General features: G+C 38.8%; 1 protein-coding gene across 3 annotated transcripts in view; it reads left to right on the top strand.

The window, feature by feature from the left end:
* Nucleotides 1-15,234, top strand: part of RFTN2 (raftlin family member 2) — a 30,114-nt gene extending 14,880 nt beyond the window's left edge. For all 3 annotated transcript variants that reach the window (XM_040070142.2, XM_040070140.2, XM_040070141.1), the window contains 4 exons: nucleotides 517-638; nucleotides 1,729-1,832; nucleotides 7,421-7,499; nucleotides 11,210-15,234. In XM_040070142.2, coding sequence (XP_039926076.1) covers nucleotides 517-638; nucleotides 1,729-1,832; nucleotides 7,421-7,499; nucleotides 11,210-11,479 — 575 coding nt within the window. In that variant the 3' untranslated portion in view covers nucleotides 11,480-15,234. The remainder of the gene's footprint in view (nucleotides 1-516; nucleotides 639-1,728; nucleotides 1,833-7,420; nucleotides 7,500-11,209) is intronic.
* The last annotated feature ends 674 nt before the right edge of the window (nucleotides 15,235-15,908 follow it).

Genomic DNA, 15,908 nt, shown 5'->3' on the forward strand with positions numbered 1-15,908 from the left:
GCCAAACGGATGCTACCAGGCTTTGATATGTGAGTCAGGGAGTTGTGCTCTCAAACTTCCTTCCCATCAGGAATCCTCCTACAATTACTTGTTTCAGGCTCTTCCTGTGCCCATTCATGTATTTGAGTAGCTGTAGCTGGGCTTTACACTTCTCAGTTTGCTCATTTTTGTGCTCTCTCCCACCACACCAAAAGCCACGTGTCTTGTGAGGAGAACAATATTGAAGTCGAGAAAAAGGGTTGTGCCGGTCCTATGCAATGAATATGTTGAATACAGGAAATTGGAATTCATACTGGCATATGGAAGGGGTTAATGCTTTTGAGAAAGTAGTTCATAGTGCAATTTGGATAGAAAAAAGGGATTTTAATAGTAAGTTGACTCACCACTCCATAAATAACCATAAATTTGAGTTTGCTGAGTCATTTAATGTCATTTTAGAGGACTGTTCAGTAAGAAAGAAACATCTTGTGTACAATCTATTAACCTAAAACTTAATGCTTGTGTTTATGTTCACAGGGGATTATTTGCCCAAATCTTTAGAAGGATTATTTATTTATGAAGAAGAAGGTGCTGGGGTTCCAGGTTCTAACAGGAAAGGAAATGATGCAATAGTTGTTGAACAATGGACAGTCATTGAGGTAAATAGGTGATGATTTAGCAGTGCTATTTCCTACTTGTATTTTTCTTTGTTTTTTCCTTTAGGATGCTAGTACCACTGTTCCATAAACATTCAGCATGGTTTCCTGAAGTCACCTGCCTAGCTTTAACTAAAGCCCTGAGTGATAAAAGTGAAATCAGGTTTGGGGGCATTGCTAAATGTGCATTAAAAAAATATGCCCAAGGAGTTCTGGCCTGATATTTGTAAATGTTCATACCAACAAATACAACTAGCAAAGAAAATGTCTTGGGGGTTTTTGGTGTGTGTTTCAGACCAATTTAGGTATAATTTCAGAAGTGCAGGTCACATTGGTAGTGTGAAGTATTTTTTTAAAAAGGGGGAGAAAATAGCTAGAACTAGAAAAAACAAGATAAAATTGATAGTGAGTTAATTCAGTGTGATATTCAGATATGCACTTCTTTTATGAAAATTTTACTGCCAGATGTGAAGGCCTTGGGTTTCCTCATTTACATCTACTGCTGTAATAGTTACAGCAATAAAATTGCTTAAATTACTCTTTAGAAATATTCTAGTCTTTTAGGATTATTGGTATGAATGTCTCAAAGCAGGTTATTGGATTAAGGTCTTACTTTAGAAATACCTGATGATAAATATGTTTACCAGTGTGAAAAAAACCCAACATCAAACTAAAAACTTGATTATTAAAAAAAAAAAAGAGACCACCACCAAAACTTAAGTATGTAGCAAAGTGAGATGCTTATTTTTCACATGTGGAGTAAAAAGTGTAAAAATGTAAATTGAGACACCTAATTATGGTACTTAAAAAGTTTTAGGCGCTAAGTTGTCAAAGTGACAAGTTTAATGAGTGAGACGTGCTTTGAATTATGTCTTGATGAGTCAGGGCTCATAACTAATGTTAATAAATTCTGTTTTGCATGGATTTTGTGGTCTTAAAGTTTTGAAGTTTTTTTCAGTTTGAAATAATCTCCATCAAACAACAGCTTGATGATATCTCATTAAAAGTGAGAGGGGAGGTGTTGTAAATGTGGAGAAATGCAAATAAAACCTGTACAGAGTCTCTTTACTACTTTTTATAATTATTAATGTAGGGGTGTGAAATTAAAACAGATTATGGACCTTTACTGCACACGCTGGCTGAGTTTGGATGGCTCCTGACGTGTGTCCTGCCTACACCAATTGTGCGACATGACAGGTACCCAAACTATTGATTACAGCATTTTTGGTGTGTGTGTCTGAGAACTATCGAATAATTACTTGCATACTTAAATGTAAAAGGAAGGAAAATGGTGGTATGTTAAATGTAGGTAAAGCTTGAGATGTTAGTAGCATTTTCATGGAGTGCTTTGCCACATCTGCTTAGGACTAGTGATTTCAGAGAATCTAATTCTAAATTTAAAGTGCATAGGAGACTTTTTATCACATACCCAACCCACAGCAATGGGGTTGCTCATGCTTCAACTAGAAACAAGTGTTGAAATGTTTAACTAGTGTAGGACCTTGGTGAATGACTGATTCAGACTGTGGGAGAACTCATGACAAGACAGTCATGGAGTATTTGTTGCGAATTAGGGCAGAGAATGTGCTAATCCAACAAGTTATTGGGCTCTTTCTCTTCTTCAATGTAGACCTTATGGATCACCTCAAGTATAATACTAGACCCCTGGAGTTCAGGTCTTTAGCTGTAATGCTTATTTAGAGCATTGATGGGACTCTTTTCTACATGAGAAGAGCTAAATTGCAGACCTGTATTCCCCTTTAAGGTTCCAGACCTTTTTTTTTTTTTCCCAAGTAACCCCTCCCCAAAAAGATACTCGGCTTTCATCACAGTATCAAGCTAAAAAATGGCAAATGAAACACTAGAACAAGCATTCTTAATACCTCTCTTCTCATCTCTTTTTTTAAGCTCTCCACCCATTAGATTAAGATTGCCAAACTTCAAAACAAACAAATGTACTGAGACAGGGCTTAGGGCTCATTAACAACTGTGGACAGAGTGGATGACTTGAGTAGTCTTTGGATCTCAGTGTGTTAAATCAAGGCAGCATGAAAAAGATGTGAATGAAAGATTCTGAGAAGGCTGCTGCAAGAAAGTGGAGTTCTGGTCAAGTGATTTGACATAATTAAATCAACTCACCCCGTGTAAGGAGGCTTTTGTGATCAGGAAATAGGTGTTGGGTTTTTGTGGCAGTGTTTTTTCTAATAGTTGATTTTAACTAACTGGTTAAATGCCAAGACAAAAGCAGTTGTGGTAAAATATGGCATGTTCTGTTGCTTGTTTTTTGAAGGGTCTCTGTTTTGTTTTCCTCTGGAAGAAGAAGCAATTTCCACTATACGTAACAAATGGTTATCCTTTAATTTCTTTAATAATTTTGTAGTCTAAGCATATTAGCTTTAAACATGGTGACTTATAGGCTAAAGGAACTACTGGTCCTGGTTTTCATAAACAGCTGAAATTTTGGTCAAATCTTAGAGCTTGAGAGTAAGTCTTTAGAATGTGGGTATATTGAAGAATGGGAGGGAGATTTTAGTAGCCATGGTGTGTTGTGAGTCATAGGATGAGAGAATATTTAACTTCCAACCTTTTGTGTCCCACAAGCAATGTAACTGAGCCCATCCCCACAGGTTTGGCCAGCAGGGTCAGGAATGTCCTGAGCAGCTGCTGAGTGACACTCTGGGAGCGTCAGCCTGTGCTTGCAGCACATCAAACCCTGCTGGTTTGTACCTCAGAGATCACAGAGCAAAGGCAGGGCCAGGCAGAAGAGGCTAAGTGCTGTAAGACCAAAAAAAATAAATAAAAAGTAGGATGTGGTGCTGTAGGAAGCATTAACAGATTGATTAGGCTGGAGCTGTTCCTTGAATTAGTGAAAATATACCAGCAAGATATTTGGGTTTCAAACAGTGCTGTCCCAGATGTGGAACAACCAGAGCATTAATAGCAGTGCTCATGCTAAAGGCGCTGTGTCCTGGCCAGATCTGAAACTGGATTCATTTTGTATCCACACTAGAGTAACTCAGCCTAATAAAAACCATTTGTTTTCTGCCCTAAATGGTTGAGTAGAGTCTGTATGAATTGTCTAATGCTTGTTATCCCATTGTAGCTTGTGAGTTACTCTTGGAAGAAACAGGCTGAATCATGTTTTGTGTGCATGTAGTATATCTCATATACAGCGATTCAGTTTGCTTCAAAAAAAAGGGAAAAAAGCTTATGAACAAGAATTCCTAATTAGGGATTGAGAATTCCTGACAATCAGAAAATGAATGCCTTCCTGTTCTGATAGGCTGAATAGTGATTGATACCTACTATTTTTAGGCATTGATGTTGGTATTTAAAGAGGAGAAGAAATTCCTGGATGGTTACTGTATGTCTGCTATGAAAGATGCCATTACTGTGGTGGGTTATCCTAGGAATGCAAAAGTCTTAATAAAGAAGGACACTTTATGCTGCTCAACAGCTGGTTTTTTCCCAGACTTGAAACTCTGACCTCAAAACCCAGCCTGAATATTAAGAGGCTTCAGAAACACTGAAAAAAATAAAATAAAATAAGCAACAATTTGGCATGATCTGACATGATGTTTTCATGTTTATTTTTAAAATAGGACTTTTGCATAGTATTTTAAGAAAATTTTATCTATTATCCCTGTTTTTACTGTAGTACTTGCTCTATTCTGTCTTCCTTTTCTCCTAATTTATTGCAAAAACTTCCCTCATCTCAGATCTTTTCTGAGTATGTAGAAAAACTTTGTAAATTAGTGCTACTGCAGTTTTTAATATGGTATTACCATGAGTTAGTAGAAGTCCATACATGTTTGTGGTTGAAAATCAGAATTATTTTTAAAGCTTTTTAAATTTTTCATTGAATAGATTGTTAAGCCAGGACACTCAGTATCCTAGGCTGGTGTCTGTCTCAAAACTAAATGTCTAGATGCTATCTGTTTCCAAAGGAGTGCAAAGTTTTATTTTGAGAAATTAAGAGGGAAAAAAAACCCCCACAAATAACACCTGAATACATGAAAATAATTTATCTTATTCCCTTTGTTCATTTTCAGCAAATCTTGTCTAACATCTGTTCTGAGTGCTTTGTCTATTAAATATTCAAGCATTAAAAAAATATGGATCTGTAGGAACCAGAGCCATTGGCAGTACTGCTGAGCTTGTAGCTACGTGGTTGTTTTGGAGGACTGAAATATAGACGTGTAAGAGGACCCAGTTTTTGCCCATACAGTATAAGCAGACCAACAAATTGCTGGTGTTTCAACAAAAGAGTCTCTGTTGCTCTTCATCGCTCTTAAAAGAAGAGACAGGAAAAAGGCTTCAGCAGCCTTACTCTGCAGTGACCTTTATTTCCCTTTGCTGATGACTGTAGTCCCTGAAATGGGCAGGGCAGACTGTGGGCGATGCAGTGCGAAAACAGTGACTTGATGGTTATTAATTTATCCTGGCTCACTGCTTCATCCGTGTTTTCAAAATGCCCTGGCTTAGGAGGCAAAGAGGGAATGTAGAAATGGGAGGGGAACTCTGGAGCTTCCCTTGCTCTGAGCGCTTTTTCTCATTTAAATTCTGTGGAAATCCCACTGTCATTGAGTTCTTTGTGAATTAAGCTCATAGCAGCTTTGTCGTGTGTGGCATTTTAATAAGGTCAGACTTAGAAATTTGTTAATTTACCTCTTGTCTACTCCCCATCGTGTCCTTTTTCTGTTCTAGTAGAATTTGTACAAGCTGTAGCTTAATGTTTGGGGTTTTTTCCTTTTCTCTGAAGGAATGCAGACACTGTTACAAAATAAGCCTTAGGCTCTTCCCCATGCCAGGGACTGTGCTCAGCCTCGTTGCTTGGAAGAGACATTTTTCAATTGATCAAAAGAGACATAACAGGCACAGAGAAATACCTAGCCAAGTGGAATAAGGTTGCAGGATTGCAGATTTCCTTGTAATGACAAAATCTAAACACGTTTTCTTTTAATGAATGCAAACAGTGAGGTAGGGACTCTTGGAACAGGAAACTTTTTTAGGCTTAAGGAAATGAATGAATTTGTTCTCCTGCATTTTTGTTTTTCCCACAAGCTGGAGTTCTAGTTCTCTGTTCTCATCCAAGGAAGACACGCAAAGATGTGCCATGACCTGAGTTCAGCCAGACTGAAAGGAAGACTGTGAGGGGCCAAACACAATCACAAATCCATCATCAGTGACTATTGATCTGAGTGGCTGTCTGTGCAGAGAATAGTACTGGTTTGTGTACTTTCTCTGAGCTCACTTCAGAAGCTTTACCAGGGCAGGCTGTTAAAAAGCTCCTCTGAGCTCATAGGAACAGTTTTAATCCCTGGTTTTTCTTGGAGTAAGTCCCTGAAGTTAAATACAAAATAACTTTTGGTTGTGAAACTTGCATCAGTTACCTTAACTTCATGTGTGTGGTGGCTCAACCTTGTGACATACCCATATTGAAGCAAAAGTTGACGTTGTTTTAGTAGCTCTTTCTGTAATGTTGTGCATAATAACTATGTTTTATGATTGATGGAATAGGTAGAATCATACACACTTCAAATGAACTCCCATCTCTTTGATGTTTCTATTTTGCTACTTATATTTAGTGCCCTGTTAAATCTGTAGTCACCCTTTTGTCAAATGATTTCAGTGTTTTGCTTTTATATGCTTAAAGGTCTTATTGAATACTGCCCAGAAGCAGCTGGGGGGAAGAAGAGCTTATAAAAATGTAGTCCCTGATATTTAGAAGAAAACAGGAATTTTTAAAATCTTCTGGAGTGATTGTCTTGAGATTGTTTTGCTTTCAGTGAAATGTGGAGTTGGGGTTTGTATTATATATCCTGTCAATGTGGTGACGTGTATTTCTGGTGGGAAGGTGATGGAAATACATTAGAACTTAGAGAGGATGTATTTATCACCACTACTAAGGGGGTGTCATGCTTATGAAACATTATTATCATTACTATCTGGTGTGGGGAGCAGCTTCACTTGTCATGGTTACTTTTCTACAAGTATTCCCATTTGGGAAAAAACCCAACACTTTTGCTTTCTCTATCACAACAGTGTTAGCATCTGTACAAGTTCCAGGACTGAAGTTGCTCTCTTTTTTTTTTCCCCCCTTCTTTATTTTTCTTATTAAAACGTTCTCTTGTCCTGCCTATGCTGATACCTCCCTTGTACAAAACACCTGGTGCCATTCATCTCATTTTTCATGTAAAGCTTATTAAAACTGAGCTGAAGCCCTTTATCCATAGGTGGTGAGGCAGCAAGCTTTTCCTTAGATGACATTTCACAACTTTTATTTAGCAGTAAAGAATGTTAATTCCCAAGTTCATACCACAAAGTATTGAGAGATTTGCTGAAGCTATGGATCTATTAAGATTGGGCCTGGTTGTTGTGATATTAATAGGTAGAAGTAGGTTGCTGTGTATTTAACAGTGAAGGTTAAGTTAAGAAAAAAAAAAACTTGTGAAGGTTTGCTTCAGACATAAATGTGCAGACGTGTATTAAAACTAGGAGCTCTGATATTTAAATTTTCAAGAGCACACAAGTTAAATAACTCTAGTCATGATAATAAAGTTACTAGTCTGTCCATATCTTCATGTGCATCACCTTAACCCAGTTCTATGCTTCTATTTTTTAAAAAAAATTTCGTTATAGAACCATTGGGGAGTTAATAAATTAGATGATACTTTGTAGTCTGTCCTCTTTGCACTCATGGATTTACACTTAAAGTTGGCTTTGAGTATGTTAGTGACAATTACTGCCTTTAAAACATGGAAACTATTTTCTTTAAATTTTAGTGAAGGAAATCTGGCCACAAAGCAAGTAATTTTTCTTCAGAGACCTGTTATGTGGAGTTCTGCTGTCCAGACACCAGAGGTGAGTAACATATTTGTGGTATTAATATAAAAAAAAAAAATTAGTACTTCACATAATGGTAAGATACAGAAACAAACTAGACTTCAGAATTAACAGGGGGAAGAAGTGGCAGAACAGGGTTTCCCCTCAGGTTCAGATTTGTGGATGTTTTTTGCAGCTGGATCACATGTTATTTTTTTCTTCAGCTGTTTTTTAAGCTATGGAGAAAAGCATAATGAATGCTGCTTTGTGCTAAGGAATTACTGTGTCTCAGGTGAATGAGGTTGGCTGCCCTGTATTTCCTTGGAAGTCTTTAGGGAGTCTTAAAAGTTCTGATCAAAATCCTGTCTTCCTTGTGCAAGAATCAGAAAACCATTTAGACCTTCAAAACATCTACTTTCATATTTTTAGAAGAAAGGAGTGTTAAGCTGTGTGCTGTAAGGGATACTGTAACCTGCAGGTTATCAGGGTGAAGGGCTGTTGTTGCAGGAAAATGTGTGACAGAGGTAGAGGCTTTAAAATTCCTGCAGCTGAACCTCACCAATTCCTTGTCCCCTTTTAGTGGAGTTCCCGTAACAGTGATTGCAGCGTTAAGTGAGAGTCTCCACCTTCTGCTCCAAGTCAGTGTCACAGCAGCTGCTGCACCTGCACAGTACTGCAGCAGGTCCTGCTGTGCCCAGAGAAGGGTGAACTCCTCCTGGGCTTTTCTTTGCCACGTCTTTTGACATACTGTGATGGGTTCATTTTTGATTCTTTCTGGTTTCCAGTGGCTGCTCAGCCTTTTTCTAGTCAACATGTCTTTCCTGTGATAATCTTAAGCAGTTAGGAAAACTGTGGATGTTTTCACTCATGTCCAGCGGCAGAGTAGTAACTTTACAAACTCAATTCATGGCACGTAATTATATGGTAGTGATACCTAGCTGCTTCTTTCTCTGTTTGTATGGGTACTTCCATATGTCTAAATTTCTTGCATTTCTATTTGATCTTTCTCTGTGTTTTTTACTGTCTGTTCGGTGTGTTGCCATCATCTGTGTTTTCTTTTGTTTAGTGTTTCTAAAATATACTCTTCCTTTTTTTGTTCTTCTCCAGGCTTCTGCTTATCTCCAGCCTAACTTCCTTTTCCCTGTGTCCCCTGATAATTAGTACTTCCATGCCTGGAAGAACTTGCCTTCAACATGCACAGTTCAAATCCTGTTTTATTATTTTTGTCTCTGCCACTGTCTCAATTCCCAGCTTGTTCTTGTACGCTATCATTTATTTCTTCATTTTCAGAATTGGAACTTTAGCATTTTTTGCTCTTCAGTGTTCTGTGTAGTCTCCTTCACCAGTTTCTTAATCTCTCTACATTCACACCCTCTTCTAAGTTCTGCCAGTGGAATTTTTTTCCCTAACAACCCTCTGTGTTGAAGGCACCTCCAGCCTTTACCTTTAAAACCTTCTGACGTCTCTCACGTGTCTGACTTTGTAGCCTTTGCTTTTTTTCCTAATACATTTCTGAAAGTATGCTTTGGACCACAATTTTTAATAACAACATTGTAAATAGATAAAGCAATATTATGTCAGCCATAAACTGATGCTTTTCTACATCTTTAGTACTCTGTGTATAATCAGGGTATGAATTCCTGATATTTTTCCTTAAAGGCAAGGCATAATATTACTTCTAACTATGTCTCTGTCTCTTAAAGACAGTGTAACTGTATGTCACAAGTTGGGTTCTGCCAAGAGATGTAATACAAACCAGTTCTGTAAAAACATTCAGTCTGAGGAACTGATGAATCTTTGAGACATGGCTTAAATTAAAAATAGGAAGCATTGTACTCACTGTTTAAACTCTTTCACCCCGTTGTGGGATGATGGGCAGCCTTGGGTTATACAAGTCAAACGTGTTTTGTAGTTGTTGTTTTATTTTGTTGGAATGGGAAACATTTGCTTAAACATTAAACATACTCAAAGTAAACAAGAAATAGCTCATTTGTAGCCATTTACATCAGGATTTCTGTCTTTGAAATCTGAAAAAAAATTTCAGTACCAGTGAGTGTTTTGCTTCTCTACCAGGAAATTTCACTATGCTGAGGTCATTTTGCTTAGGATAAACAGGTAACTGGGGCTGAAGCTGAAACATTTAGCAGAGTTACATTTTCCTTCTGTTTTGCCAATTACTTTGGTTTTCCCCATAAGTTTAATCTCCTTATTTTATGTTTTATTACCAAAATATTGTATCTGTTCACTGATGTTCATATTACATTAAAGCTGATGTTAAAAAAATTTTCACATCCACAGCTTAAGATGTTTTTGAAACAGCTGTTGGATCTCTGTGACTTTCATTCTGGAAAATGGCAGGACAGGGTATGAGGTACTTTCTGTATTCAGAATTTTTTTTTTTTAATTATTGTTGGATTAAATTTAGCATTGCCATTTCTGAAGGAAGTTTTGCTTCAGTAAGAATTGAGGGGAACACCCCATTACTTGGTCTGTTAATCTCACAGGGTCTCTTTTCTCAGGATGGAATGTGTTATATCCTCACAGCTCATCTCTCTGCCTTCTTGTGTATTTGTGGGGTAGTGTGTTAAGGCCTGGCTTATGATTTGTGTGACAGCACAAAAGCTTCTTGGGTTACGAGGGCTGTACTGGCTCAGTGGACTTTTTGTTTGTCACGTACCATTTGCTTTTTGAAGAAAGGGTTCAGGGGATGAGATGCAAGATTGAACCATGCAGTGCTTGAGGGGGTTGTTTTTTTCTTTTCTCTTCTTTATTTTGCTTAAGCAGACTTTTCCATCCTCTTACCACATGTGGCATCCAGGCAAAATTTATTTTCTTCTGTTTCTCCTGAGGTCATGCTGTTTCCCCTTGTCTAATTTCCCAATGTCCCCTGTAACAGCTTTCCTAAATATGTTTCCTTTAGCCACATGGGTCATTCCTTTTACTGTTTCAAAAGGATTTGAGAAAAAGCTTGGCAGTGTACAGAAGGGGGACACAAACTTGCCAAAGCATAGTAAAACTCCGTGGAGTGTTTTGTTGTTGGGGTTTTGGGGGGTTTGTTTTGGTTTTGTTGTTTGTTTTTTTTGTCTGCTCTGTGTCCTTCATGCACTGACATGCAGCTCTGTGCTGAGGCTGGATTCCCTGTTAGCTACATGTGCTCCTTCTGTGGGCAAGGCTGTGTCCCCTGGCAAACATCTCCTGCTGTAGCTGCTCGTGCTGAGCAGGGCTCCAGGCTCAGGGTACTTCTGCCTTGCTGGCTCTGCTCTTCTGTGTGGCTCAAGGCACTGACTTTGTTTCTGGAGGGGGCTGCATCATCACAGATCTCAGTAACTCAGGTAGATCCTTGTGCTGAACTGAGATAAACCTTTTATTTCTTGTTATGCCTCAGAAAACCCTTAGCATAGTTTGGTAGATCTACTGTTTGCAGGAATCATGGTCCGCTTACATTTCTTTTTGACGTTGGCAACCATCAACAGGAAAGATGTCAGACTGTACTTGTACAGAGTTCCTGCTGGGCAAGGACTCTGTAGATCCCATTTGAAATAGAAATAGAGCAGCCACTGACTTCTATTTGCATAGATTTATCCTGGGAGGTGTAATTGCCTTCTCAGATAATGGCACGTTCCTTGAGAATTGCACTTGGTGTTAAGATGCAGCTACACTAAATCTATCCATGATTCATTGCAAAGTGTTTGGGTGGATTAGTTTTCCCCCTAAATAAGCTAACATTTCAACATCCTCTTGTTTTTCAGAGGAAATCCTTAAGACAAGTGGCTGGGGAAGAAAAAGGCCGAGTGTCCAGCAGAAGTGTTGGATCAGACACAGCTACTTCTTGCCCTGTAGAAATTGGACAACCACCTGATGAGTTTCACCTATCTCCTTCTAAACAATGTTGGCTCAAGGAGGGATCCTCCCACTATGGAGGCTTTCCAGGATTCAGTAGCAGTGATGGAGTATTAAGGGAACTGGATGATGGACAATTTGACCAGGAGGATGGAGTCACTCAGGTCACATGTATGTGATAAGTAAGTAACTGCATCAAATGGACATGTACATAAATCAAACAAATGGATTTTTTTTTAATTACACTACTTTAAATGCATTGGTATAATTCTATGACTCTTCCCAAACTCCTTTTGTGTTTTTGTCATTTTCCATGTTGTGTTAATCCTACTGTAGTAATAATACTACTGCAAAATAATTGGTTTTTTTCTGTCTTTAATAGTATAATTACATGACTTGGGTGCTCTGCTAACTTGTTAATGCTTTTGACAAGCAAGGAAGCAAAAGCTGCAAAACAGTGACAGTTTGAATTGTGTGAGAGAGAAAGGAATGAGGATGTTTAGAATTTTCCACAAGCTGGAGGAATGTTTTTGGGTTTGTTTGGTTGTTTTGTTGTTTGGGGTTTTTTAAGGGTATTGTAAATATTGGTGGGGAAAAATGAACTGTCTGGCTGTTGTTACGTTTTAATATGACTTTATTTGCCTTGCATAAGTTCAAAAGCCTAGAGAAAAGTCAAGTCTTACACTAGAGTGTTTGTAATTTAAGCTACTTTCAGACTTGGTATGGACAGAAAAACTCAGGAGGCTGTAGGTAGGTAATTTGCTCCTGGAATACAACTTCACCTATGCAGTTTTCACAGGGTTCCTTGTACATGTAAGCCAGGAGCTGATAGCTTGTATTATAATGATGTGTTCATAATATACTTGTGAGTGGAAATGAAGAACTGCTCATCCTCTGCAAGATAACTTGCAGTCTGTAAACAAGTAGTTTGAGAAGCTCCCTAGGAAGCATTGGGAGCAGTATGCACAGCGATGCTGCTAATGCATAGGAGCAGGATGCAGGCTAAACTTCATAGGCAGTATTAGATGGATGTATATATAAAAATGACTCAGCTAAATGTATCTCACACTGGATAAAGTGTACTGAGCTGCACCAAATACCAGGTTTGATGATCAGAGGAAAGGATCGAGTTGCTGTGCTTCCATCCTTACTATGGGCAGGAGCTGCTTGATTTGAGGGAGGTTAATGCTGGCAGGGTTCTGTGGGGAGAGGAACAAACAGCAAATGCTTTTATGCTGCTGTGTGGAAACTGTATCTTACAGAAAAGCTGAATAAAAATGCATCTCCAGAAGGTAAATGTGATTATAACTACAATGTGCATTTTTAATTTAGTTCTAGAAGGAAAAAAAATTATAAATGCTCATAATCTTTAAGCTAGTGCAAAATAATTTGGTCAAAATAGGTCAGAACAGAACTGAGCAAATGTGTTCGCAGCTCCACTTTCAGTGTTTGCACTACAGCACACACACCACCCAGGGATTTTGGTACCTGTCTTTGTGTGTTGTGCTGCAAACACAGATGTCATGAATCATTTACCTACAACACTCTGTTCCCCATGGATGGCATCCCACCAGCTGCTGTGGGACTCTGCCGAATCCACAGTGGTAGTGCTGGCACTAAATGCAGTGGGCAGATGAATGCAGTGATGGGAACACCAACAATTAACTCCAAATAAGCACCCCAGGAGATGGCCAGCCTAGTGGAGGTGTTCAGCTGCAGTCTCAGAGCTGTGCAGAAAGAACGTGGGCAGTAGCTGCTCATTTTAGTAAGCAAAACTAACTCATGCAGGAAAAAAGGTTATAATTTTCTAGGGCAAGGGGTAGGGGGAAAACCCATTCTACTGACCTAATTAGCATAGGGGGAGCTTTAAATAATACTGCTTTGGAGCTGCTTCCTGATTTACTTATGAAATTCTTGCTGGCAGGCTTGTTTATATTTTCTTTGGAATAGCGACTCATAACTGTTTCTAGCAGGTTGGGGGGTTTTCTTCCAAAAAGATCTACAGCTCTGGAGATTTAGCTTCAACTTCATTTTCCCACTGGATGCTGTGGGGAGTGATTGGGAGCACCTTGAATGGGAGGTACAGTAAGAAACCCCTTCTGACAAAGGCTCTTCTCCAGCTTTCCCACCAGCATCTCGAGGTCAGGGGTGTGGAGCATGAGCCTTGTGTGCATTCCCTGTCTGGGGGCACTGTGGGGAGAACCATCCCCTGCTGGCCTGGGTGTCCCTGCAGAGCCTGCCCAAGTGCTGCTTTATCTTGTGGCGCTTCTGGGGAGCACTGCTCATGCCCACGGGCAGCAGGGATCTCCTCCACGGGAGGCAGGTGGGGAAGAAATGTGCAAATACAAGTTACAGCCATCTCTGGCAGAAAGCCAGCTAACTTTAGCCTATTCAAAATGGAGTAACAGCTGGCCTCATGCAACCTGGAGTATGTTGCTCTGCTTCTTGTGTTTTTTTAATGAGTTATCCAAAACTTGTGTAATTTTAACCATTGGATGTTCTCCATACAAATCAAATCTGTAAAATGGGCAAAAATTGGTCCAAAACTCCAGTTCTGAATATTTCAAATTAGAGCGTTTAAAGTATATCGAAGAAATAACCTTTTCTTAAAGCAAGATCCTTGCTGAAGATAATTAACATTAGTGAACCCTAAACCAAAATTGAGCTGTAAGTTTGTTACAAAGCGTAAATCAGTAAATTTAATGCAGTTACTCTTTTCTAGAATGCATTCATTGGATAAAAAATTACTTAACTTTTAACCGAGATCTTTCCACATCATCTGTTGAAAGTGTAGAAAATTTAAAAAAAAAAAAAAATAGTATCTTTCTAAGAGAAATATTCTCCTTACAATTAATCGGATGTATACAAGAGACTGTGCTTTGGAACTAGGGTGGAAACTGAGGATGCCCTGGATGTCCCCTGGTACACTAGAATATCATCACTTTTAGCAAGAAAGGCCTTTTAAAAAAATGAAATAAAGCCATATTCTTTTTCAGTAGCCCTCAGTTTTTTAACTGTGCTTTTAGTCCTTGCTCATGGATCTTGCAGGTGTTGACAATGCTGCTAACATCTGAATTTCTCTTTTTAATGCAGTGTAACTATGCTAAATTGTTTCCTCTGAACCCATTCAGCAATTCCTGGATTGTTAAGGACAGCTGGGTTTTTTAATGTCATTTGTCTCATAGTATCAAAGTTGCCTGTGCTGTAGAAATACTTACCTGAACTGTGTGCTTTTGGCAGTCAGGGCAAGTTCCTTGCTCAGCCTGTGTGAAGACAGTGCCAGAATTACCTGACTTGATGCACTTGACACCACTTATCTTCCTAAGGCTTGGATGCTGAAACTGAAAATACTTTGAAAACAAATTGTGGTAAATCTTCTGATTTTGTTCCTTGTAGTAAAAAAATCTAAAAGACAACTCTTACTCCAACTTTTACTTGGTTGAGTGAAAAAGAGAGTGCATTTTGGGCATAGGAGATTTGATTTCAGATCCTCATCACCTGTCTGGCTGAGCATTAAGGTTTGCCTTGAGTGGTGTTGGTGACCAGCACTGTCCATTAAGTAAAGCGGCTTTGTAAACCAGAGGAGTTCTCTGAAAAAAAAAAAATAGCAAGTACACTTTCTGTAGTCAATAAAAAGACTTCAGCCAGGAGCCTGTGTGTTTGAAATGTAGTAGGGAAACCCCTTTCCTGATTGTGACAACAGAAATGCCCTGCAACTATTAGAAAGAACAGAAGACAGCCAGTAGTTTTCATGAACCTCTGCAAAAGACTGTTTATACTTTCTGATGCTTAAATTGTTTGGAGAGGAAATAGTTCCTAATGTTTACAAACAGGAAGAAACTGTCCACAGTTAAATATTTTGTACTTTGCTTATAACTGTAAGAACAGTTTATTTACATACCTGGTCAACTGCAATAAATGGCTGCTTTACTTGTTTCTGGTCTGTAAAATATTTTCTTTCTGAATAGGTTTGTCTTTTCTATAGTTCATATAGAAAGTGCTTACCAAATCAGTTACCAGTTTATGATGTTTGTCTCACTGACATTAACTGGGTTAGATCAATGTGTACCTTGCCTCAAGCTAAAATTACCTTTTTGCAGTCTCGTCTGAACAGCAAAGCCTGATGGAGTTAATGCCATCTAGTAAAACCTCATTAGGTTTTCCTGTTCTTAGTATATTCATCTTTTGAAGGCAAAAAATGGAGATTACTGTCTTGACAGTTCCCTGTGGCTTAACACCATGGCTGATGTGCTTAGCCCAAGGTGAGGAGGAACCTCAGTGATTAAGGCAGAAGTCATTTGCCTGTGAGTCTTTGCTTATGGCCTTTGTGTCTGTGACATACAGTTGTAAATGTGCTTATTCTGTATCTACAGGGCCTCTTCTAGACCTCCCATATTTTAACTGTGGAACAGCATGTTCTGATTTGAGGGGTGTATAAATTTCAGGTCTGACTTGCAAGTTCCTAATGAGTATTTTATTTCTCTACTTCGGAAAAAAGAAAGGCAACTTGACTTGAGCACGTCTTGTAGCAGAGATGGGGAAGCACCCAGGGGTCTCTTGGCAACAGCAGTGTTCTCAAACAACATGAAAAAAGAGAATAACTTGTCA

Source organism: Hirundo rustica, chromosome 7, assembly GCF_015227805.2.
Source record: "Hirundo rustica isolate bHirRus1 chromosome 7, bHirRus1.pri.v3, whole genome shotgun sequence".
Lineage (NCBI taxonomy): Eukaryota > Metazoa > Chordata > Aves > Passeriformes > Hirundinidae > Hirundo > Hirundo rustica.